This window comes from Erythranthe guttata, chromosome 2 (genome assembly GCF_056151865.1).
Source record: "Erythranthe guttata isolate IM_541 chromosome 2, IM_541, whole genome shotgun sequence".
In the NCBI taxonomy this organism is placed as follows: Eukaryota; Viridiplantae; Streptophyta; class Magnoliopsida; order Lamiales; family Phrymaceae; genus Erythranthe; species Erythranthe guttata.
Genome location: NC_142534.1, coordinates 10,185,057 through 10,212,067, shown reverse-complemented (window position 1 = coordinate 10,212,067; position 27,011 = coordinate 10,185,057). Strand labels below are relative to the sequence as shown.

General features: G+C 35.7%; 1 protein-coding gene across 1 annotated transcript; it reads left to right on the top strand.

Annotated features, from left to right (window-relative positions):
• The first annotated feature begins 1,044 nt into the window (after window positions 1–1,044).
• Window positions 1,045–25,333, top strand: LOC105974555 (ARM repeat superfamily protein). The gene is made up of 44 exons (XM_012999669.2): window positions 1,045–1,486; window positions 1,640–1,825; window positions 4,451–4,540; window positions 5,617–5,690; window positions 5,815–5,970; window positions 6,101–6,221; window positions 6,373–6,428; window positions 7,009–7,063; window positions 7,155–7,211; window positions 7,326–7,427; window positions 8,439–8,519; window positions 8,624–8,676; window positions 9,237–9,306; window positions 11,448–11,511; window positions 12,291–12,439; window positions 12,542–12,669; window positions 12,750–12,807; window positions 13,675–13,772; window positions 14,351–14,435; window positions 14,574–14,639; window positions 14,719–14,778; window positions 15,882–15,968; window positions 16,070–16,256; window positions 16,845–16,888; window positions 16,961–17,092; window positions 17,184–17,312; window positions 17,397–17,449; window positions 17,533–17,581; window positions 18,800–18,858; window positions 19,182–19,321; window positions 19,409–19,560; window positions 20,314–20,442; window positions 20,518–20,603; window positions 20,701–20,816; window positions 20,900–21,012; window positions 21,152–21,275; window positions 21,437–21,558; window positions 21,820–21,997; window positions 22,100–22,247; window positions 23,004–23,328; window positions 23,850–23,989; window positions 24,084–24,202; window positions 24,282–24,483; window positions 25,005–25,333. Exons 1-44 carry the CDS (start codon window positions 1,379–1,381, stop codon window positions 25,084–25,086), a joined length of 4,833 nt encoding a protein of 1,610 aa, XP_012855123.1. The 5' UTR covers window positions 1,045–1,378; the 3' UTR covers window positions 25,087–25,333.
• Window positions 25,334–27,011: the final 1,678 nt, after the last annotated feature.

Here is a 27,011-nt window from a genome sequence, read left to right as displayed (position 1 = left end):
CTTCCAATTCCAAACCATGAACTATTCAATGGTCTTATTCAAACCTTTAGTCTCCAAGGACAACTTGAGTAGCATCTTTAAACTCGTACGCTTTCGCTTCTTCCAATTCTTTATCTTAGAACTTGACGGGATCATATCAATAGTTCATTAGGGTAACACACAAACTACAATAAACCAGCATATGTGACCTTATACTTTTTTAGTTTTGGATGTCTTCTCATCACAATGAGTCTGCATTTTAACAATTGAGATAAACAACGGTATTCATCCCGTGTACAACCAAGTTCCAACGAAATAGCGATCTGTAGGTGTTTTGGTAGTTTGTTCTTGGACTGAAATCATGTTAATAATCAACTGTTCTTTCCAAACGCAGTATTATAAAAAACAAGTACAACGAGAATAATGATGCCATACAAAATGCAAAGTGTTACATAACAAATTCAGACGACGCATAAGATTATTGTCATTACAAGGAGCAGTGATGTACATAATGCAAGAAATTTCCACTTTTCAATTTGCGAGCAGCCTCCCTTGAGTTTTAAGCACAAATCTTCCTCAATAAACCGTGGGTATTATGTTCTTCGCTCGGTCACAAATTCCAGCATTACACCAGTAGAAGAAGGTACACTTAGTTTGCTACAAAAAATCCAAAAAGAGCAAGACGTTAATCAAGGAAATATTTCGGCATTAACTAAGTTGACCTAAACTTACCCCTCTCGTTGGACATATAACGAATCGGCGGCCTGAGTTTAGTTCCGTCCACGAAGTTTGGACCTTCACGGGAATGCCACAGTAGCAAACAAAAGGATGGTTATGACCCTGGCCTTTGCTAAAGTACCCCATGTTCCGTACTTGGCCACGAAAACTGTTAGCTCATCGTCTTTTTATAATTTATGCAATATTTATTGACAACCAATTTTTTTTTTGTAACAAACAAAAGAAAGGTAAGGCCATTGCTTGACAAAGAAAAAAAAATACATATACTATGTAGTACATAGAAGGAGGCATCCACTTTATATAGTTGTACAAGCAAAGGCGAATGGCATAAACGATTTATTACATTTTTATGTGTTGTTATCACACGAAGAAAACGCAAAAACGATCTAATCTGATAATTCACTATGAAACTTAATCAGACAAACCAAAGAAGGGTTGATTAATTTTTGGCTTATCCGAACAGTGTAATACCAACCAAATGGGGCCTTAATCTCACCAAAACCTTTAATAGTAAATTTCTCACGTGGTGCGCACGTGCGTGGCAGATGCAGATCTGTGTCTTCCCACTCCCCCGAAGAAGAAACAGAGAGCAGCTCCTGCAAATCAATAGGGAAAACAAAGAAAACAGGAGGAACCACCAGCTGTTTCAGTAAACGGCGAGATGGCCGCTTTCATGACGGTCTTAGAGTCTGATCTAAGGGCTCTTTCAGCGGAGGCTCGTCGCCGTTATCCCGCCGTCAAAGACGCCGCCGAACATGCTATATTGAAGGTCTCAATCCGAATCCCTACCTTCCTCATTTCGGATTGCTCTTTTTTTTTGTTTGATTGGTGATGTGATAGTCGAAGACCCAAAATTGAACCGTTGGGCTTCCGTTTTCGGTTGATAATTAAACTGACAAGTGAGATAATTTGGGAATTTCAGCTTAGATCGATGTCGAGCCCGAGTGAGATTGCGCACAACGATGACATTTTGAGGATATTTGTGATGGCCTGTGAAGCTAAGAACGTAAAACTAAGTGTGATTGGTTTGTCATGTCTGCAAAAGCTCATTTCGCATGACGCCATTGCTCCTTCTGCTTTGAATGAAATCCTTTCCACTCTCAAGGAAGTAAGTCCAAATTTATATATACTGATCTGCTCACTTCATGAACGCCCAAAACTCTATAATCACTTTCACATTCCAATCTCATTGGTTCCTCTTGTTTTTATGGTTTTATGATTGAATTAGACATACTTGTGAATACAATTTATATGGGTAGCTTCTGTTTGGTCAAATTAGTGGTTTTCTTGTGGTGCTTTATATTATAAATTTTTTATTGTTTCCGAATTCTTAAAGCACTTCTCGAGTTTTTTGCTTTCGCTTTGTCTATGCTAATTCTGAAAATTTTCCTTTATTAGTTACTACTAGTGATTAACTGTGTTATAAAAGAGGCCTTTTTCAGGAATATGAGATTAAGGATAGAGTGATCGACTGAGTAGCTTTGTAAAAAGAGCTCATGAGTGTTCCGGCTGAATTTCACTTAAGGGATTCTACATAAAAATGCAATTCTACTTTATAACTTTAATCTCTAGTAAGAAATTTCAATCAAGAATCAAGACTTTCATCCCATAAGCTTGGTGAGATCGGTTTATAAGATTTTGTCAAACCCTTCTATCCTTGAGTTTGCTCAATGGTTATATAATACAAATTTCCAAGCTTACTAGGGTTTTTCTTGGACGTAGATAATGATTAAATCAAAATATAGAAAGCCATATTACTGAAAGCACACTCTGATAGGGCATAGAAATGGGTTAGTTGACACGGAATATGATTGGGTTAGTTGGTCCGCGGACAAGGACTTTGGGCAAGAAAAGGTTCTGGTCTTGAGATGATAGAGATTGATTAGAGAATGCTTATTTTTTTCTCCTTTTACTTTGATTGATGATGGATCTAGTGTTTGGTTTCAATCCCTAGGGGTCTAATAAACTAAGAAGTTCACTCCTTTTTCTCTTCACCTGGGCGGTTGATGTTTTGAGTAGATTTAACTTTCCTGTTGAGGCGTATTACATTATTATGTGGTTCGGAAAGAGAGAATATTTTATCCAATCTCTGATTTCTTGATGACGTAATTTTCTGCATTGACAACTGTTGGAGATATAAATATTAAATGATGCACCTCAGTAGCAACTTAAGCTTTTATGCTTTTAAATGAGGTGATCATTCAACATGGTATCATCTGATAGGCCAAATGAAATGTCCTGTTTTCTAATCCCACTGCCACATATTTAAAAAAATCCCACATTCAAGGCTTTAAGATGTAACATGCGTGCACGCGAGGAGGCCTCTTAGAGATATAAATATTGAATGATGCACCTTAATAACAATTTAAGCTTTTAGATGAGGTGATTTTTTAAGAACGACAAGCAATTTTTTTTCGTGTTGTACATTTTTGAAGAAATTTTGGTTCTTATGATGAACATGTATGGTAATTGAATAATTGAACTGAATATTGGGTAGACACATCATACTTTTGGTAGTGGTGGTTGTGGCAATTTACTATTTTAGGTTGGCCAATTTCATATCTGGAGTTCGATTGGGATTAAATTCTTCTTGTACACCTTTCTGTTACCTAGTGTTAGATAAAACCATTAAAAGATTATATGCAAAATTTGCTAACTTCTCTCTCTCTACGTGGTTGCATTGTGAAATAAATGCCAAATGGCAGTCGCCCGGAAGAATCGGGAATTTTAGCATGACTTCTTTGGAATAATCCAGACATCAAGTGAAGGGATCACCTCGTTAGTATGAACTAAGTATTAAACATAAAAGACGAAGGGAACTAGGATGGAGTCGTTTGGAGCAAAAAGTAATTGTTTTAATTCGGTAGTAGTTCTGAAGTAAATATTCACTCGTTGGAATTCAAGCAGTCAAGATCTTCAAGTGATTAAGAGGATGGGCTATATTGAAGTTTGACTTCTTTTTATTCCAGACCTTGGAAATTGCTTTGCCGGTTTAGTGACCTTTGTTTTCACTGATTCTATACAAAATAGATAATGTGAACAAGCTTCTCTTATGGGAGGATATTTTGGCCGCATGATAGACCACTCCATTTAGGTTTCCACAACTTCTGTTCTTCTTATCCACGTAGTCTCTTTTCTTAATACAGGTTCATCTAGTTGTTAAACTTTCACATTTACATGTAGGTAAGTGACATAAAAGCTGGTAATGTTGCAATTTTATGACAGTCTCTGGCTAGAGTTCCTGTCCCCATCTTTAGACAATTATTTATTTAGGAAATACACTTTTTAGTTCTTTCTTAGGTTGTATTGTGGGGACACTTGACCGTCTTCATTACAGATATCTATTTCGATAGCAAATGCACACTGAAGTCTGGAGAGATTTTTCCGGATATTTGTAGTTAACTGGATTGGACTGGCCACCAGTTCCCACTTGAACTGTTCGCTTAGATCCAGTTTTGAAAACAATGATCGTATATACACTGTTTGCATTCCTGTTGGCCCAAGGCGAGCACCAACACGCTTTCTGCACCATCGCTTATGGGCTTCTGTTTAGTTTAGTTATAGTAAGTTATATTTCTTTCAAGAAGGGAGTCTTCTTTGTTATTTTGGGTTGTTTGATGAAAATCTATTCATCAGTCAATATATTGTTAGTTTGCTTAACTTTCTGTATAAATCCATGCCATGCTACTAAATTATATTCAGATCTCTCAGTCCCTTGTTCCTCTTTTCGCAGCACGGTGAGATGGCTGATGAGAGCATTCAACTTAAGACCCTGCAAACTATACTCATAATTTTTCAATCTCGTCTACAGCCTGATAACGAGGTGACATTACGTATTCATAACTCCTTTTATTTATTTGAATATTCAATGTCAGTTTGACTACGTAATATGTCTCTATAAATGATATACCTGAGTTGAGACAGCAGTAAATTTTCTTTGTTAAAATTTTCTGCCGTTGTAGTTTCAATATCTAAAAAATTGATTTGTTGTACCTGGGTTGGTTATGGAAAAGATCGATAAACATTTTTTGCTAATGATTTCTATGAAACATTTAATTTACAAACCTTCAGTAATCTGCTAGACATTTTTGATATATTGTTTTTTTCTGAAGCAGTAGATGTTTAACATTTTCTCATCAATGGAGTATGAGATCGTGAAACAATTTGAGGCAATTACTTTTCTGTACATGTTATTTTGGATTAAAATCCTGATTTTAGTTCGGAGTACTTCGTTTTGCTTACATGGAATCTCATGTCTTTGACAGTTCATAACTCCATGGCATAAGTAGGAATTCCAATATCAAGTTATCTGTGGATTCAGAGACATACATCATTTTCTTCTGATGCAAACTTGATTTGTTGACAAAAAACGAGATTCATCTGTGTAATGAAGGACAACAGAATAATTGAAGAGAGTAACAGTAAATCACGTTCCAATATAAGTTTTAGGGCTTTGGGGGATCTAAACTGGGATAAATATTCAAGAATGTAGTTGGTTGTTTTTTGTTGTACTAGATAAAGTGGAATGTCTCAAATGTCAAGCCGAAGATAAAACTGTACAAAGGGAGCTGGTATTGATGAATAGTTTTTGCCATTTGTGGCATGGTAGCAGTATTATTGCATCTTCCCTTTAGTATCCTGACAAGACCAGTTTGATGTATAAGTTTGTTGACTTCGTCCAAATAACGGATGTGTAACAATGATCTCTTAGTTGGTGGGCTTAAGTTGGGTTCCTTTTCACGTGAACTTGAATTGGAAATAGCTTGTTTTTCTTTGAGGGCGAACATAGCTCATTTAATTTCTTTAATTACATGTTTTAACAAGAAAGCAAAGGATGTCGGCTTTGAGGACATGTCTGAGTATTGAAGTATGTTGTTTCTTTACTTTCCTTATTGGCAGGAGAATATGGCTCATGCTCTTGGTATCTGTATCCGCCTCCTTGAGCACAATAGGTCATCTGACAGTGTGAGAAAGTAAGCAACAATTAATCATGTTTGTACACGTGAAGCCTTTTCTCTCTCCGCCCTTTATCTTCATGTCCGACAATGCTTGACTCGCTAAGAATGTCTTCTTAATTTATTTTGGGATCTTAATCAGTACGGCGGCAGCAACATTCAGGCAAGCAGTAGCGTTGATATTTGATAATGTGGTTTCCGGAGAGTCGCTGCCTGTAGGCAGATTTGGTTCTGGAGGATACATTTCTCGAACAAATTCTGTAACTAGTGATGTCAATCGCAACATAAAACGCCTAGAGTATGTTATATTCGCTCCTTTTGTTTTTAGTTATCACCTAAATTATGTCTAGCTTGTTGACTAAAAACCTTGTAATTAGATGTCATTGTTGAAATTCCCATTATAAAATAAATAAACCATGCACAAGCAGGATGCTGGAGTTGGAAGTTATTTCTGGAGGGCCGTCATTGATGAGGGAAACTCTTACAAAACCTGGGAAACTTGGGCTTTGTTTACTAGAGGACTTGACAACTGTTGCTGCAGGTGGATCTGTATGTGCTAGATTTGAATCGAGATATCGCAATTTTATTGAATCTAAATATTGGTGTCTATTAGATGCATCCAAAAAAATCTCATATTTGTTTGACAAAACTCGTGTCGTGAGTCATAAATTATTTTATTTGTTTGTTTTCATGTTTTCAGGCTATTTGGCTGCGTGTTGGTTCCGTTCAGCGGTCATTTGCACTTGACTTACTTGAGTAAGAAGTTTCAGGCTATTCTTTATTATATTTACCTATGTTATTATGACTGACGATTCGTAAACATAAATCTATGCTCGTTTACTGTGTTTATAAGAGATTTGTGGTTGTATGGGGAATATAATTGTTCTGTTGTAGAAATAAATTCAAATATTGCAATTTATTTTTCAATTGGAAGGTATTAAATAATTTTTTAATTGATAAACAAAAAAACAGTAATAAATAAATACTTTTGTAAAGTAATATCATTCAATATTTTAGACTTAACCTTATTATTACATATTATAAATATTATCCAATGATTCTATCTAACAATCTCAAAAAATCATGAAATCATCTATCTTCGAACAATTTCTGACTAGTTTGATTTTTAAAGAAGAATCTGTCTCATCTCGTAATACAGACAAACATTACTCGTGAAATAACATCCCTTAAAACAAAATTGAAATATTCCTCGTAAACATAACCATCAGGTTTTATGCATTATATAGTTGCAGTTGGTAGAAATGATTTCTTGAATTATGCTTTACTTTGTTTGACATGTATAATACTAAAACCTAGTCTTGATGGCAATTTTCAGGTTCATATTATCTAATTACGTGGTACTCTTCAGGACCTTGATTCCTTTCCAACAGGTACTGGGGAAAGTATGAAACTAAGTTTGTAACAAATTATGATTTTCTGTACTTTAACTATGCTTGTCTAATAGTTAGTTCTAAACAACAGGTTCTGCGTCACCAAATTTGCTCACTTCTCATGACATCACTACGTACCAACTCAGAGGTGGGTTTTTGTTTAATAAAATGATTTTGCTATGAATGTAATCATGAACAAAATTAACGTCAACCGATATTCTAATACATGTTCTTTCCCTCGCCCAATTGATTATGTTATTAGATTGAAGGTGAGGCAGAAGAGCCTTACTTTCGCCGCTTGGTCTTGCGGTCTGTAGCCCATATAATCCGACTTTACAGTTCGTCACTTATTACTGAATCCGAGGTATTAAGTTTCTTCTTTTTTGATATTATTTTATTTCATTGTTTCTTGAAAACGAAATATTGTATTGTTGGAGATCTCAAATGCGATAACCAGAATCAGAATAAGAGAAGGATTAGGAAATTATCTGTTGGAAAGCTCACATGCTTAGAGAACTGTCAGTCTTCCTATATGCTATAATCACAACAAAAGAAGGATTGGGAGAGTATATATTTCTGTATTACTAATGGAAGAATAACGAGGAAAGTAGAATAAGAAAATGGAAGAGTTCATGTGAAGAAAAAAGATAGATACCCCAAATTTTAGGAGAAATAAATTATGGAATTGCAATTTTTTACTATCTCTAATATCACTCTAAAGCAACTCCAGAGACTCCAATATACACTCTTAAGATTTAATATATTTCATGTCAAGAGAAAATGTGACAATGAAAATTAATTAATACTGGGTAGTGGAACCCCCACAGATTGCTTCTGTTGTTCAGTAAATACAAAAAATACAAAACACTGCCTCTTTGTATCCAAAACCTCGTGAGCAGCATTTGTTTTAATGAAACTTACTATATGAATTTGATTAAAGTACTAACAAGTTTGTTAGAAGGAGGGTAATTGGAGTAGTGGATTTTGCGAGGGGAGACACTAATTGGAGTAGTGATTTTTTGCAAGTTCTGTAGTATTATCTCTCACGCATAGTCTCTGCTGAAAAGAAGAAACTTACCTGATTGAAATGAAAAAATCCATTTTAACAAAATTACCACAGATAATCTAATCATTTTTTTTTCACGGTAAATTAACCTTCATTGCTACTCGATGTTTGTTAACAGTGCCTTATATAATGCGTAATATCACACTATTCATCCATACATCACTTGCTGATCAAGATTTCAACAGAGGAATCAAGTTCTCTAGCACAACATAGAAATTATATTATAAATGTTTGCTCATTTGCATAAACTTATTGCTGTTTACATTTATGCATTCTGTGCTAATATGAGACATTTTTTCTTGAGGGTAGGTGTTTCTCAGTATGTTAGTGCGAGTTATAGCTCTTGATCTACCCCTATGGCATCGCATTCTCGTCCTTGAAGTATTGAGGGTAAGGACAACAAAATCAACAAGTACAAAACAAAAGGTTTTTGTTCTGTCTGCATTCTAAAACAAGTGATTGGAACTTATATCTGGGATTTTGCAATTTGACAGGGTTTCTGTGTAGAAGCACGCACCTTGAGGATTCTTTTTCAAAATTTTGACCTGTAAGGACATAATATTAGTGCTTTGATCTCTCTCTTTTATCTGTAAAATTATTTTTCGAAGTCACTATGGAGGATAAGTACATTTTATTCTTGTTTCAGAGAATTTAGAATAGTACCCATGAATAAACTGCAAATACTTGTTCACACTAGCAAGTTTGGATTGCCAGACTGGTTTTCTTACTACAAAGCTGCTGATTCAGAACTTGGGTTAGGTGGCTCAGTGAGAAAGGGAAGGGAGAACGAAATGGTGGCTCAGGGAGCTAAATACATGATAATTCTTGCAAGTATAATATTCCCATAAAAAATAGAGTATACTAGTTCTAAGACCAGTAGTTCTAGCAGCCGACTCGGTTCTTTCAAATTGTTTCTCAATTAACAGATTACCCTGTGTATTCTAGCTGTACAATTTGTAAAACAACTAAGATTAAGTTATTGGTTTTCTTATAATTTTTTAATACTTGCCACTTTTTTCCTTCTATAAAAAATGAAAACTTTTCTTAATTTTATTTATTTTTTATTCTATTTTATATAGATGTAAACTATTTAAATGTCTGTTGCAGGCACCCTAACAACTCAAATGTGGTTGAAGGCATGGTAAAAGCTCTTGCTAGGGTTGTTTCCACTGTACAAGTAAGAGATCTCTTGTTTCATTAATGTATATTTTGTCATACTGCATTGAAGTTCCTATACACTGTTTTCTCTGCCTTTAGGTAAACTAATATTTGCTTCTTCTATAAGCAAGTTAGCTGGACCATTAACTTCTTGCATGTTCTTTTATGGTAGCTTTATTTAGTGGTGCAAAGGAGTCAGGCTGTGGTAAATTTGAAGACTCGAGCTCCTGCTCAATTTCTACATTATTTGCTTGAGCTTGACTAGTCTATTTAGAAAGGCTTAAGAATAAACGCCAAGCATGAGTTTGACTCGTCTATTTTGAAACACTTGAGATCATGCTTGAGCTCGGCTCAGCTCATTGGTTCATTTAAACTTAGCCTAGCTCAGCTCGAGTGCTGCATATATCACCTTAGAGAACCAATAGTCTCTTATAATCCATACTTATATTGCTGGTCTGATTGTCGAACTTTATTCTGTTCAACACCTACTAAACTACATTCACAGACAGGAGTCTATTTCCCCAATACAAATTCATGTTCATCGTAGGGTTCAGTTCCTAAGCTAATATGACCATAGTAACTCAAATTAATTTAACTAGAAAATATTTTAGAAGAAGAAAACTAAAAGAGGGAAGGAAAAGACAGTAACAACCTGCATTTTGTTCCAGACATGCTGAAGTTTCAAAACCTGCCACCATCCATAGTGCACTGGCTGTCACTTTTTTCTCTTTCTTCCTAAATGGTTGCAGCTTCCTGAAGTTTCAAATAAAGGGGTTATCTCATTCGAACTATATCTGCCAAAAGTTGAGCACCACACTGCCATGTATGTGGTTAATTGAATTAAAAATTTAGTATTCTCCTTTACTTCTATTTATCTAAATTAATTCATCCATAAAATTGAGTGAACTGCTTCAGAGTTGCTAATTCTGTTCACTATTACTAAATTAAATTTTAATTGGAACTGTGTTTGAGCTGGAGATCTCGGTTGCAATAGAGAATTAGAAATGGAAGTTGTGGCAGAACCGCTGTCAGGATTGGGGTTTATAAAAGCTATAATTTGAGCTGATCTGATTAGGACATAATTCATTGACAATTATAATGAGCTAACTAATGACTGAACTAAATGAAGCCGAGAGAATTGCATGTGATAGCAGCAGTGCTTGACAACTGCGAGGAGTAGTAGTCGAAACATTTATAGACCAATATTTATGTAAATAATATTGTACTGATGCATGTATTTATTCCAGTGATTAAGTTCTTTGCTAAATCCATTTCATATCACGCTCAGGATTACAAGTCATGTGCATTTTTTGAAGAATGTAGACAATCAATCATAGATCTTGATTGACATTGAATCTGTAATTCTTTATATACACGAACTGCTAGACATGTTTGATTTGCAACCAAGATATCTTTTCTGTATCGCATGAATTAAAACATAAAACAGAGTAAAACTGGACGTGCACAAGCAACAATGTTTAAGTCTTGCTAATTATCTTGTACCACCGTGAGCAAAAGTATGGTTTGACGTTAATTAGTTGTCACTTTGGAATTTTGTAGTGGGTAGTTTGGTGAATTTTATTTCTAACAAGCACCTCCAAAATCACTATTATCGCTACACCGTTGTATATCAAATAAGATATTGCCTAATTGAGCATGCATCAAATGTACAAGTAAATCTTAATCATTACTTCCTTTCTCAATGCTTCTATAATTTGGGCATGTAAGACCAGTGGCTTAGAGATGTATTTCATGATTAATGTTTCTGTAGCTGCCATATCCTATAGCCATGTACAATCTGGAAACATCATAAATGTAAATATAACTCTTAACATGATCGGTTGATATTTGCTTGGTATAGAATGAATAGAAATGTTTATATAAGAGTAATTACATCACCAATCTAATTGCTTTATTGGTCAGTACATTAACTTGAAGTTTAAGGCGTCTTCATGCATCTTATTAAGTTACCTTTCATCTGTTATGACAAGGGCCTTGGTATTTTTGTTGGTCAAATTGCTTTTAAAGGGCTTTAAGTCTTAAAGCTCTTCTTCAAAATTAATCCCATTTTGCATATTCTTATATATCTGAGTTTTGCTTTTTTGTTCATCTGCTATGCTGCTTTTGTTTTCCTTCTCAATATCAACGAAATCACTGTAGTACCTAGAAACTGGTGAGGAGAGCCTTGCAGCTGTTGCTGGAATGTTTAGCAGTAAAGCGAAAGGTAAAATATGCCATTAATTTGGATATTTAAGTTTATAATCTGATTTCATTGCATCTTTATTGATGCCTGTACCTGATCCTGAAGTTCTTCTCAACTTGACCACTGCATCCATATTTTTTTCAGTTAAATTATGTAATAGTGAATCACATTAGGTTTTGTAGTTACCATTTATGTGTATTGCATCCTGAAGATCACGAGCTGATGGGTAGACAAGTAGAATTGGGCTTAATGGAAACTAGAGCATCATTTGGAATCTGCATTATATCTATTTATGGTTGAATTATGTGACTTGAGTATTACTGTCCGTCCCTCTTGTGTCTGTGCAGCTATAGGTATATAATGTCAACAGATAGTACTATTACCTTTTCTGGAATAAATTATGGTTGACGTCGTTGCACTGTCTGTTACAAAAGAGCTAGATCCTTGACTTGCTTTGGTTTAGGCTTTAGCTGTTACGTTTGATAAGTTAGTAAGATGGTTAACATACCTCTTGATATGGACAACAATCATTGGATTGATCCTTCATGTAAAATGTAATGACAATTTGCTTTCTATTTGATTAAGAAGTGTTTAAATAATTGGGACAAATACTTCAAGTAATACATTTACTTATGATTCTTGGCTGACTGTGGTATTACTCTTAAAGATTGATGTTTGGAGATATGCTATCCATTTTTTAGTTAATTTTCAGTTTCTGTTTTTTTTTTAAAGTTATTAATTAATTAATTTAATTGCAAGTTGCAGTTTCAGAAGACATGTGGGTTTTGTTTTTGTTTCAGGTATTGAGTGGAGTTTAGATACTGACGCATCAAATGCTACTGTCTTGGTTGCAAGTGAAGCACATGCCATCACTTTGGCAATTGAGGGTCTGTTGGGAGTTGTTTTTGCTGTTGCCACTTTGACAGATGAGGCCGTCGATGACGGTGAGGTGAGATAAAGTTGATGTGCAGTTCAGTTCTCCTGGTTGCTTTAGGTTATATGTTTATGACCCTGTTTCTTTCTATGTTGTACTTCATCGTGGAGCAATCAGCTTGAGTCCCCAAGATGTGATACTGATCCAGCTACAAAATGTACTGGGATAACTGCAACCCTTTGTGTGTCAATTGTTGATTCGACATGGTTGACAATACTAGATGCTTTGTCCCTGATTCTGATGAAGTAGGTTGAAAGTATTTTCTAATGTCATATTATTCTGAAGTAATCAAAATTTGTGCTTCATGACGTTTTGTTTATCGTAGGTCACAGGGCGAGGCTATAATATTGGAGATATTGAAAGGTTACCAAGCATTTACACAGGTAATTATATTTTTAGTAAGATGTTATGCTTTGATTGGAAAGATTTTGGGAATGATTGTCCATGTTATTTTGGCAGTTGAAGCGTTTGAGAAATTTTTTTTGTAAAAGAACTAATGTTTGTTTGTAGATGTAGATTGGGGGAGAGATCATACTGTAGCAATCGTTTGAAATGCTTGGATAAGTAATGGTTGACGGAATACTAAGTTATTTTTATATTATTTAATGATTGGATGAGATGTATAGTATATATATTTATATCATTATTAAATGATGAAGTTGAGTAATTGAATTATTTAAGTTATAATGTGATTTATATATTATGATACTTAATTGAATGTAAAATAATGATGCTTAGTGACAAAAACTAATGATACATAGTATTAAGCTATCCAAATTACAAGAATGGAAAAAGGCGTGATGATAGTTCTGAGCTATATAAATTATTTATTTTATATTTTGTTGTCGGGCATTATTTCTCCCTTGGGGAAATGATGCTTTGGGCTGGGTAAGTGGTGAGACAGTCTGCAGGGGCAGTTTTTTGGGCAAAAAAAGTTAGGCTTTTAAAATGCAAGTTCCGAGAATCAAGTGGAAAGAAAGACAAGCACTCTACTCTACCGGGTTGGTAGAAGAAGTGAGTTTCGAAAACAAATCAAACATAACCTATATTATAGCTCTTGTTCTGTGGTACATACAGATTCTAAGTCTATTTTCTATTTTCATAACAAAATCCTAAGGCGACCTCATGCTGTATGAGTTCTCCAGTCATACCCTGCCTAATGTTTTCTGAGAAATAGGTGCTACCTGCTTGTTAAGCTATTCTGTGCGATGTCATACAACGATGTGCTGAATGTTACTCTTTCTTTACAGGCATGTGGCGTTATTCGTGCTGTAGAACCTTTAAATTCTTTTCTTGCTTCGCTTTGCAAGTTCACAATATATATTCCCAATGAAGCTGAAAAGAGGAGGTATGTTTGTGATACAATTCCTAGGCTTTCATTGCATAAATTTTGTGTTAATTTACTGCTAAGAGGAGATTCCAGGAGCACCTACATTTTGTGTGCTTCTAGTTAATACAGGATATACAGACGTAGACTAGAGCATTAGCCATTACTTTTTCATCCTTACAAAAAAATACATAGAATCTTATGCTTGATGTCTGTTCATATTCTCAACAAAGGAAGCAGCTTAATGTTACGATCTTGAAAGTAATTTCAAGAATTCTGTAACGTAGCTAGTAAACAAAGGAAGCTATCTTTACAACTGATGTGAAAATAACATCCTTTTCAAATAGATATATAATTAGATTTTCTGTTTTACGAAGCTGCTCTATGAATATTGTGTCAGATACTTTTTGCTACTACTTATAACCCTGCAGAGAGAGAGACCATCTCTTCCTGTATTTCGTTTAAATGATGATAATCTTTATTATGCATCCAAATGAGAAGTGTGAGATATTATGTCATGTCTACTTTGCTTTACCTACAACGAATTTTGTTTATAAAGATGCAGTTGAATAAGTAGCTTGTTAACGTCTTATGTGCAGTGTAATGATGTCTCCTAGTTCAAAGCGGGCTGAGCAATTAGTTGACCAGAGGGAAGGCATTGTTCTTACTCCTAAAAACGTGCAGGTTTCTTTTGTTGTTTGTTCTTTCATAGTTTTAAACTTGTTCTGGATCAGTTCTACTATATTTGTAGCTTAGAAATTCCATTCGCCATTATTATTTTCTAAACAATTCATGGTTATCTGGCAATATTTGCATATAAAGGCTCTGCGGACTCTCTTCAACATAGCTCATAGATTACAGAATGTACTGGGTCCTTCATGGGTTTTGGTAGGTTATTTTTTTATAATAAACATACAGCGTAACTGAATTTTGGATTCTAATATCTTTTTTGCTGTACAATTTTGAGGTTTTGGAAACACTATCTGCTCTTGACCGAGCAATTCATTCTCCGCATGCAACAGCACAGGTAATATGGAGTTTCTATTGTATATATTAAGGTCAAATTTCTAGTTAATAATAGAATGTGAAGTAGTTCAAGATTTCTTCCCGAATTCCCTTGCAGCCACTACCATTTTGTTGAGATTGTTGCCTGTTTTTTAAATTGTTGATTGACCTCTTTGGAAGCCAAATTTTTGCTCTACCACAAGATACTATAAAGATTCAACTATGAAATTCAGCTTCGTTTCCAGCTTCCGTAGACCAACCCTGGCTGTGAGCCATCTACCTTGTAACAAATTGAGTTTCTTCTCCCTTTGTCTATTGGATTATCCAATCTATACCCTTAGGCACATTATGAGACACTATATTCCCCTCTCCTCTCTGATATTAGATTGTTGCTGGTAAGATGAGATTGGTCATTATTTGTAATGTTGATCTTTGGATCATGCCTAGCACTCGCTGATTGAGTTACATGAGAAATCAGGCCTGCCTCTTGGATTAATATACTTATGTCTGCCTCTTGGTAATATAAAGTATGTATCCCATCACCTGGTGCAAATTAAATTTAACCTTTGTTTCTTGAAAGGAGCACAAAACGCTTCCAATCTTGCACTCTATGGTATTGGAACATTGTCAACATGTGTTTCTTCATGCTTAAATTTTGACAGAGATGTGTCTTCCTTCATGCTCAGGATTACCTCTGAATTCATCACTCTTCAGTCGATGAAACCGATTAAAATGCCTACCATGATAGCAATAATGGCTAAATAGGATTTAACTTGATTAATAACTCTGGCTACATGTTTGCCTTCTTCTCGTCTTTACTTTGGGAATTCTTGTTGCTTCCCGGGCATCAAATCAACAATTATTTCATCTAACAAATTACTGTTGAATTACACTTTCAGCTGCATCAACTTGTTGCATTTATTGTGACTTGTTTAATATATATCAGTCATCACAATCATTTGTAGTGTTTTATGTAGTAAATGAATTCACTTTTAATCATCGAAGCTTTATAGTTGTCACAGTTTAGATACTAAATTGTTTTCAAACTAGTTTCATTTAGCCTCAGTAAAGTTCTCTTTGCTGGTGGATGGCCATTCATCAAATTTGGGTCTTTTAACTTTGTAGGAGGTTTCCACAGCTGTCCCGAAGCTAACTAAAGACTCATCTGGACAATATAGTGATTTTAATATTCTCTCTTCACTGAATTCTCAGGTAAGTTTGTCATTTGTTCTTTTTTCCCCATCAATAGCCTGGATACATTATATTGACTGAGCACATCTGTGGCTGCCTTCTTGTTCTACAACCTTGTATAGCTTTTTGAGAGCTCGGCTTTGATGCATGTGTCAGCCGTTCAATCGCTTCTTTCTGCTCTACGTCAGTTGTCGTGTCAATGTATGGCAGCAACTTTGAGTAGCAATGGGCAGACATCAAATCACAAACTCGGAAGCATTAGTTTTTCAGTGGACAGAATACTATTGATCCTCACCAATAATCTTCACAGTATGTTCATAAATTCAGTTTTGTCAAGATAATGCGATTCCTTCATCTTTCATCGCTCTTATATTAGGGTAGTACCAAACTAAGATGAAATTCCACATGTTATACTTCTGTATTTCACTAATCTTGTATAAAGACTGTTTTAACAAGATACTTTTGTAATTCATATTCACTTGAGTAATTACCCTATTTACCTAATTATATTGGTAGAATAATGTTTTTTTTTTTTTGTTATTTGTAACACCTGGGGTAGAAACTAGAACACCAAGTGGAAAATGCTAGGCTGAAATTTGGTTTGCCTAAGAATCTTAAAGGCGTTGCCTATGATTTTTTAAATTTTATTTTCCCCTTTTTCATTTAAATAGAAGCAATGCCACAGTGAAGGAAATTTCTATTCAAATAGTAAGTTAGAGTTCATCAATTAGAATTAGATTAAGACGCATGTTTCAGTTTAAAGTTAGAATGGACATCAAAACATTTTGTAGCTTGTACTCAGCGTTGCTCTTAGGGTATGACTGATGAGAATCTTACAATCTTGGCACATCATGGTTTGACCAACTCGATCGTTATATACTTTTTACTCTTTGACAGGGGTGGAACCATTATGGGGTGATATAGTTGGTCATTTCCTTGAGGTAATCTTTTTATCAATCTTTTGATCAAATGTGCACCTGCAACCTTCGTAACATCTGCAACATGCTTTGCAGCTTGCTGATAGTCCCAACCCACAACTGCAAACTATGGCCCTTGATGCATTGGATAAATCCATTTGTGCTGTCTTAGGCTCTAATCAGTTTCAGGAGAATGCATTGTCAAGCTCTGTTGATGCATCAAACAATGTATGAATTTTACCTCTATCCTCTGTGTCTTTTCTCTTTCGGATTGTTTTGTGGTTGTATTTGACACAATTTCATTGAAATCCTCTGGAAGCTAATTGGCGCATCAAAGTTAAGATCACTGGAATGTGCTGTCATATCTCCTTTAAATGATCTATATTCTTTATCACAAAGTTCTGAAGTTCGTGCTGCATCTCTGAAGATTCTTCTTCATGTTTTGGAGGTAAATATCAACCATGCATTTGATAAGGATTTCCCTCTATCTTGGTTCACTATCCATTTCTTGGTCTAACTGATCGACTTGTAGAGGCATGGGGAGAAGTTACACTACAGTTGGCCAAATATTCTTGAAATGTTAAGGTGCTTATTTACTTCTGATCCCATTATCTGATGATTTAAACTACTCATTACTGTAACGTTTGTATAATACTGTCTGGTTCCAGGTCTGTAGCCCATGCATCAGAAAAAGATCTCATTGCACTTGGATTCCAGGTTAGAAGCAAATTATAAAGCATTGATGCTAATTTTTAGACTTTAAAAACTGTTATCTGATAATTAAATATTTTCGGCCAATTCGCGAACAACTATGCAAATTTATATTGAAATTTTCATTGTTAGTTTTCCAAATATTTAAGAATTAGAGACCTAGAGTTGATCACAAACTCATGATATTTGATGCAAGGTACCAAGTCATGATTTCTGCAATTATTTCAGTAGGTGCTGTTTGCCCTTAGTCAGGCTGTATCTGGATATTGTCTGGCAACAAGATATAAATGTATCATAAATGCTCAAATAGTTTTGAATGAATTAATGAAGTAATTAAATATAATTAGCCCAAACTGCTAATTTTTACTGAACAACAAAAGTTATTTGCATAACTTCTTTAAATTGTTCTCCATGAAAATGACTTATACGATATGAACTCTTTCTCATCACACATTTCCAAAATTATGCTCTAAAGTGTTACTAGAGGAAGAGATAGCAGAATTGACGTGCAATTACTAAATGACTTTCATGAAATCTATAATTGGTCATAAATTCCTAGATGCTATTTAATAAGAAGTTGGGAGCTGCACTGTATTTTTGTCTTGTATGGGCAAGTACTGACTCAATACAGCAAAGCAAACGATTAAAAGGGTACATCGTATAACTACATAACTGATGCGTGCAGGACAGCATCTGATTATTTGTGGAGAGATTCATTTAAACTGATCTAACATTTTCAATATACCTCTGTTTAACTTTATGCTCCTCTCCTGTGTTTTAGCAAACCAATTAAGTGAAGTGATCGTTTTTTTGTATATAATGGCACTCTTTCTCATATGCATCAAAGAAGTTTCCCATTTTACATTGATAAGTGCCAGTGATACCTCTCAATAATACCATGAGAAGATTGATAGTATGGTGATATTGGTTTAGACAATTTATGCACAATACATGTGTGCTGGATTAACCATAGAAATAATGTGATTTTCCTGGATCAATCATTCAATAACTTTGATGATGTGATGAATATCAGATTTTGTGATGCTTAGTTCTTGTGGTCTATCAAGTCTAGCTGACAGATGCATTTAATGATTTGTATCACGTATACTCTAGGGTTTAGTATGTTTCTTTAAAATCTAATTTTTTATGTTTAACCTAGATGCTCAAACCATATTCCTGATTTGTGTCTCAAATTGAAACTAAAATAGTCTTTCTTCTGTCTAGAGCCTCCGTGTGATAATGAATGATGGGCTGCCCAATATACCTGCTCACTGCCTCCATGAGTAAGCTTTTTTTCATCCTCTGTTCAGATTTCCGTTTCATTTGCTTGGTAGCTATTTAGTGATGGATATCGTTGTACTTGCAATCTCATTCGTTGATGGGGGTGGAGATTCTGAGAAAGATACTTACAACTACTTTTACAAACAATTTTCCATGGATCCTTCCTAGCTGGGGGAACAGGGTAGTCATGCTTAACCATGGGATCATGACAATTGCATTTCATATTTTAGAAGGGCTCATCACAAACTGGTCCTTTGCTTTCGCTTTGTCACTGAATATCACCTCAGCACTTGTTTAGACACGCCTAATCAGTCTTGTCTTGCAGATGTATTGATGTAGCTGGGGCATACAGTGCTCAGAAGACTGAGTTGAATATAAGTCTTACAGCTGTAGGTCTATTATGGACCGCTATTGACTTCATTGTGAAAACGATTATGCAGAGGACTCAAGAAGAACTTGAAACAGGTTCAGCTTCTTCAATTGAACTTGGGGTATCTTAGTTTCCGTATATATTAGTTTCTGAGGAAAAATATTGCTTGATTTGGTTTGCAGATCTTAGAGATCATGAAACAAGGGAAGAGCCAACTGATTCTCATGATAAAGTTACTAATGTCACATTCTCTTCAGATACTGTTCAACGTGACAGACTGCTTGTTTCTGTTTTCTCTTTGCTTCATAAGCTGGGAGCTGATGAGAGACCAGAGGTAATTCAGATAATTATTACAAGATGAAACTGCAGTAACTAATTTTCAAATGTTCTACCGAGACATTAGGAAACCATCTTCTATATATAAAAAAAGAGATACTTGTTCCATTGATGTGCTTTCTTAACAATTGATAATGTGGCTTCAGTTCTTACTGCTGGAACATGTCTCATCTCTTGCATATATTCTTAATTTCATTCCAGAAGCACATCTTACAGTTGATGTATGTTTCATGTCATCCTAATTGTTCCGTTTATGTAACTTTGCTTGTGAGATGTGCAAATGTACTCACCATATAGCTGCAGTTGAGATTGAGGGACCAGTTCCCTGTGGTACTTACTATACGGCAAGTTGGTATAAAACTTCAATGAGGTTATCTAGGTTTTGTCATAAGTCCTTGAGAATCAGATGTGTATGTCTTCAATTCTACTAGTATATTCCATCACAGTTGGTTTTACTTTATTTCATCTCACAATATATTTCTTATGACTTGATTGTTTGTTTTCCTATTTTATATGATAATTCATAATAAACCTTTTCCTACAAAATTTTGTTGGTTGATACATCAATACCACCAGCAACAGTATTACTTATTGTTAAGTGTCTTCTGGTAGCGTTAAAGAGCTATTTGCTTCATCTTCATTTGTTTTTTACCTTATCCTCTGGGCAAGAAATTATTTTTGTGATTGCTCCATTAATGCTAGATGGTTATGTGTGCTGGCTACAACTGAAAGTCTGAAAATCTATGTTTAGGTTAGGAACTCAGCAATAAGGATGCTTTTTCAAACACTTGGAAGTCATGGACAGAAACTTTCAGAAAGGATGTGGGAAGATTGTCTTTGGAATTATGTTTTCCCTACATTAGACCATGCATCTCACTTGGTAAGCTCCACGTCTCTTGGATGTACACGAATCTTCCTATTTATTGTTCTTGACTGAGAAAGGTTCCTGCTTTAGGCTGCAACCTCGTCAAAAGATGAATGGCAAGGTAAAGAACTTGGAACTCGCAAGGGAATAGCAGTTCATATGCTTATACATCACAGGTATGCTGGAATTTTGCTTGCTTTAACCCAATTATGTCAATTTGCCTTCTGTATCATTTCATAACACAACCCATCATCTTGATAAACAATTTGGCAGTCGCAATACAGCTCAAAAGCAATGGGATGAGACACTTGCGCTGGTACTGGGTGGAATTGCTCGGATTTTAAGATCTTCATTTCCGTTTCTTAGAAGCTTAAGAAACTTCCAGTCTGGTCCGCTTTAATTTATTGTTTCTCATTTTCTTACTTATATTATTTAGAGTTCAAAACTGTCAAAGATTTCATCTGTATTTCAGGCTGGGAGTCATTGCTTGTCTTTGTCAAGAATAGCATTTTAAATGGTAGTAAAGAAGTTGCGCTTGCAGCAATAAATTGCCTACAATCAACTGTGGTTTCTCATTCTTCAAAGGTAATAACCTAATTCATTGTTGTTTGGGCTGCCCTTTTCTTGTAATTATGCCTTCTCAACTACAGTGTTGCCTTATGTTTTATTGCTTATATCACTTGGAAGGGTTTATTTGTTCTCATTTTCCTTCCTTTCCAATCAGGGGAATCTTCCTATAACATACATTAAGTCGGTACTTGATATTTATGAGGATGTTCTTCAAAAATCAGAGAACAGTAGTGATCATGTCACAGGCAAGGTGAAGCAGGAGATCTTACATGGTCTTGGTACTAAATCAATACCTCATCCCTTTCGTTACTTAATTTAGTATGTAATGAATGCTGTTTTATGGTTGCTATCTACAGTTAGATTGAGATCATCCTCAAAGTGGCGCCTCATGTTCAATGTGGTACTGATATATGTTTGACATTCTTCTACATTTTGGCAGGAGAACTATATTCGCAGGCTCAAGGGATGTTTGACAATGACATGTACAAAAAGTTGATATTGGTTGTAGATTCGACAATTAGAGAAGCCAAGATCACCAATATTACCTTTGAAGCAGATTATGTAAATATTACCTTTTCATGACATCGTATCCTTGTCGTCCCTCTCTTCTTATCGCAAACACTCCTCTCGTGTTTTTTGTTTTTTTGGGAAAAATCTGTTGGCAATTCCTTTATATGTTGCTCACAGAAGTTACATAACATGGTTATTTGACTTGGTGCTGAATAGGAAATGCTTATAAAAACATTGGGAAGCACTGTAGAACCTAGAACTCTTTTATCGTTAATATGTTCAAACAAATAACATGCATGTTTTGTCCTATAGGGTCATGTACCACCTGTGCAACGGACCATACTCGAAATCTTACCACTATTACGTCCAGCAGCGCACCTTAGTTCAATGTGGATTCTCCTCCTTGTGACTTTATTGCATTATCTTCCAGCAGACGATCCCGCAGACGACAAAGAAGATGATCGTGAGGGAGTTCGTAATAGTAATCATAGTAAGGCCTGCTATCTACCTTGATTGTCTACTTAAAAAATATTTAGAATCTGATATGATTATTATGACATAGCTGACCTGCTTATGTCAATTTCTTTAACAGCCCACAACAATGGTGAAGGGTTAATCCTCAACAACACGAATTCTCTGTTTGCTGAGAAGCTTGTTCCTGTGCTAGTTGATCTCTTCCTGCAAGCTCCAGTTGAGGAAAAATACAATGTTTTTCCAAATTTAATTCGAAGTCTAGGAAGGTGAGAGCATTTGTTTCAAGTGTTTCTTTAGCTATTGTTGTTGAGAAATGACTTGGTTTGGATAAGATAAATCGAGATCTATGATCGCTTTTTGCATGTTCTCGAAAATTGAAGTAGCTATACAATTTGGTAACACAAAAAGGCAAATGCTCCTCTCTAATATGAATAGCAAATTAACAATCATATGGCCGATCGCTGTGGGTATAATGTAGATACATGTGACCAAGTTACTGTTATTTATTTTCCTGTTTTTTTATGAAGCTCATCAATATTTCATAATAAATGATTTGCTGGAATGGGATCTTTTAGTGAATGTATCACAGCTTACAGCTACGGGCCAACTTATCCCAATCATGCTTTTTTGTTAGTTATAGCAAATTGCAGAACCTGATATAGAAGGGGAAAAGGGGAAATGGAGAACCATGGAATGGATTTTCGCAAGTTCTGGCAAACCCCATGCACACACACACACACACACAGAGGAGGCAGCAGGGGTGGGTGGGGGGGGGGGGGGGGGGGTGGTGGGTGGTACTCTCTGTGTCCTCATTATGAAAACAATATTTCCACCTGACATTGTATCTTTCTAATTCGTCATTTCTCTTCCAAGGGAGTCGAGCGTTTTGCCAGTAGCATGCAATGGTCATTCATGGATATTGACTCCTTATTTATAACTGATGGTTGATTCTTGAATCTATAACTGTCATTCTAATTTGTTTCGACCATGTAATTTGGGATTTTCTTTGGTTCATCTTTTAGGTGTATGACAACAAGAAGGGACGACCCTGATGGCACACTTTGGAGATTAGCTGTTGAGGGCTTTCACCGTATTTTGATTGCTGATGTTAGAAAACTGAAACCAGCATCTGGAACTGATCTAACCAATACCAGATCTTCAAGAATACAAGTGTGGAAAGAAGTGGCTGATGTTTATGACTTATTTTTAGTGGGGCACTGTGGTCGTGCTCTGCCTTCCAATGCGCTATCAGCAACAGCACATCAGACCACCGAGTCTCTTGAGATGAAAATCTTAGATGTTCTGGGCGATGAGATTCTTCGATCTGATACTGATATACCTCTTGATGTAACTTCCATCTATCTGATTATTACTCCATATTTTCTTGGATACTTATGGTTTGTCACATGAAAATTGTTAATTGTTATACTTTTCTATGGATATCACGTTGTTTATAGGACCTAGAAGAAAAAAAATAATGCCAGATGTACATTGAGCTCTCATGCACATTCTTCTGTGTGTGGTTGCCACAGTAGATCCCTATCACTGAAGTTGGTATAGTCTCTTGATTTACTGGTGGTGAGGACATGTGAACATATAATAATGGTTGTAAGCATGATTTAGCAATCTGAAGATTTTCTTGTACAGGCAGCCTGAATTGGTGGTTATACTTTTTCTCATACACTTCCGTGAACATTAGAATTTTTACTGAATACGTATTTCATGAAACTGATTTATATTTGCTTTTGCTGCTTCAGAAGCATATTCCACTGAATGAAAATTAGAAACTTCTCCCATATTTTATTCTGCACTGTTTTTGACGAGTTTTTTGTATTCTGATACAAGTAACAAAATGGCTGTATTCACAGATTCTACAAAGACTGATTTCCACCCTCGATCGATGCGCATCACGGACTTGTTGTTTGCCTCTTGAAACTGTTGAGCTTATGCCTTCACACTGCAGCAGATTCTCGTTGACATGCTTGAAGAAGATATTTTCCTTGAGCAGGTAATTTGAAACCTAGGGTAAAATTTAAATTGCTATACAGTCTCATGAATGATTATTTTTTGTTCAAATCTCACGATGAAGATCTTACTTGCAGCTATGAGATGGGCGATTGGAATTTGTCTAGATCTGAAGTTAGCAAAATATCAATTATGACGCTGATGTCGAGATGTGACTTCATATTAGGAAAATTCTTGACAGATGAGAATGACTTGGGTTCGTAACAGGACGACTTCTCTCTTTACGCTTTCTACTTCTTCGGGTTGTAGTTTGAATTACTGCACTCCATGCGCAGGTGTTCGTTCCTTGCCTCCAGCAAGAGTGGAAGAAGTCACATTTGTACTTCAGGAGCTTGACCGTCTTGTAATTCATCCAGAAACAGCATTGGCTCTTCCTTTACATACTCACTTGAAGGAGGGCGTGTCTAAGGAGACTATGAAAAGACGTTCCCATTTGCTGCTTCTTTTTCCATCACTATGTGAACTTGTTATGTCAAGGTAACAAGGCTATTTTACTTAATAATTTAATTTTGTAATTTGTGCAGTTTCCCCTGCGTGATAACATTTTCTTTCGGTAAGGATACATTTACCTTTACTGAATCTAACTAAATACAAACAAATGGCAATAACTTGAAGATAAGGACGAAAAGTATGAATATTCACGATCATTTTCAGTAGGGCATACGACCTTTAACCTGTTTGGTGCTGCTGTTAGACGTCAATGCCTTTTGCTTTTAGGAGAATGGTTTGCCTTGAGGAATATTCATTGTGTCTTATATTACATATATTTTCTTAAATGATGCACATAGCTTTTCTTCATCTTTTGTTTGTTTGTTTGTTATGAGTCACCGCCAAAGAATCACTTTTTCTAGCAATTCCATTTGTACTTGTGTTTGTACAATCCGGTGTATTTGTAGACCTACCATTGGAACACATTTATTTTGAGTAGCCAACGAAATTTTGAGAGGTGATATGAAAATAATTCTCTTTATAAAATCTCGTGATGTCTCTTTTGACAGGGAATCAAAGGTTAGAGAGCTGGTACAAGTATTACTTCGACTCATTGCAGCGGAATTGGGCTTACAAAAGCTCTCGACTTAAAGCAGTTAAAGTTGAAGACCTTTGTAAAAAAAGACCAACTCCTATTTGTTCATACGAGTCGTCCATCCGGACATGTAGAGGTTGTAGGTTGACTGATGAGGATTTTTTTTTTTCTCCCTCATTAGATTTTACATGTATCAAAATAGAATAATGGTACTTGCTGGATATTATTTCCTCCGGTTGTATTATGTGAAAAAAAAAAAACAATATTTTGTTTTTACTTTATTATCACTGATAACATTTTCTACATGATTCTCATAGTAGAACGTTTTTTTCTTGACATACAACTCCTCAGTTGAGATAGTATAAGGAAAAAATAGTAGGTTTGTTAAGAAACTTGCTCTTTCTTTTGTTTAGTCCGGTGAACTGCTGATGCAACTGTTGATGCTGCAGCCGTAGGGGATAGGCTTTGGTCAAGGGCTGTTTTTGGTATGAAGTACGTTGACCAAAACCAAATATTAGTCCGTTAGGATACATATTTGATGGAAGAATCTGGGTAAGAATTTTAAACAACTCTATATAAATGGGGTTCATTGAGAAAACATCCTCTAGCCTTATATTAATAGAGAGAAACATAATTCATATTTCACTATTTGAGATAAATCTTAGTCCTTTCACCTTCTCTCTAATTTCAAAATTGCCCTTTTACTATCTTCTTTCCACTACTTCCATCCTCATTTTCGTTTTTCCTTTTAATTTTATTTTTGTTTTTACTATTATTATTATATTATTATTATTAGTTCGTTTTATTTGTAAAAAAAATTCTCGCTATTAGGTGTATTAACCGACTATCAACTAAGGCATAGTTGATTAAGCCTTAACCGACTACTGAAACATATTCAATTAAACCTTAATTGACTACTGAAACGTAGTCGATTATAGATCCAACCTCCGCAAATTTCTTCCGTGAGCGCCCTCCTCCGTTCAATATACCCAAAGAACCCTAGAAATGTTACCAATTGTCCCCACACCACACCATCACCATCTCCATACCATCAACGCATTCCGCCTCGCCACGTCCCCCTCCAACATCGACCACCTGCCCTCTCACACTGCCGCCACCACCACCCGTAGTTGCTCCTGCTCATCCTCAAATGGAACGGCGCATACCAATCCCGTTCTTCATCTCCGTCGTCGTCCCCAGTAGCCCTCTCCGCGACGTTTCCTGGAGAAGGAGAAGAGCGTCGTTCTAACGGTCGACGACTCTTGTTCTTCATCTCCAGATTGAGTAAGAAGAAACTAGAGATTTGGGTAGGAAATAGAAAAGAGAAAAAAAATAGTAGAGAAGAAATACTGAAAAGGAGAAGAGATAAATAAAAATGAGATTATGGTCCTTGAAAGGTACATTAGACAATTAAATTTCGGAAGAGAATTTTTTTTTTTTTTTTTTTTTTTTTTTTTGATCGGTAAATGTGAAATATATAGATCAAAACGGACTTTACAAATACACTGGGCATACCCAGGCAGTGTAATCAAAAAAATATATATCAATGCCTATACATGAACAAGACCCCACAGGTCAAGTGCAAACCAAAGATCAAAAAGGGTCAAGTGCAAACCAAAGATCAAAAAACAATCAGGGATGCACGATTTGCAAAGCTGATTGCGGAAACAAGGCAAAAACCGTCTTGTAAACGAGTATCTTGATCTTACGCACCATCTCAGTAATCCTAGGCGTCTCGTTCTCAAAAATTTTCCGATTGCGAGCACTCCAAATCTGATAAACGGTGCAAGCAAGGGCCACCTTCTTCGCTTTTTGCCGCCAACATGAGCCACGAGCCTCCTTCTTCAGCCATTTCAAAGCACTCTTGAGCGTAGTTGCAGCCCGAGGGAAGCCCATCCATTCCCGAATAATGCTCCAAATGTTGTAAGTAAACGTGCATCCGAAAAACAAATGCACCACAGTTTCAGGCTCCGTACAAAAA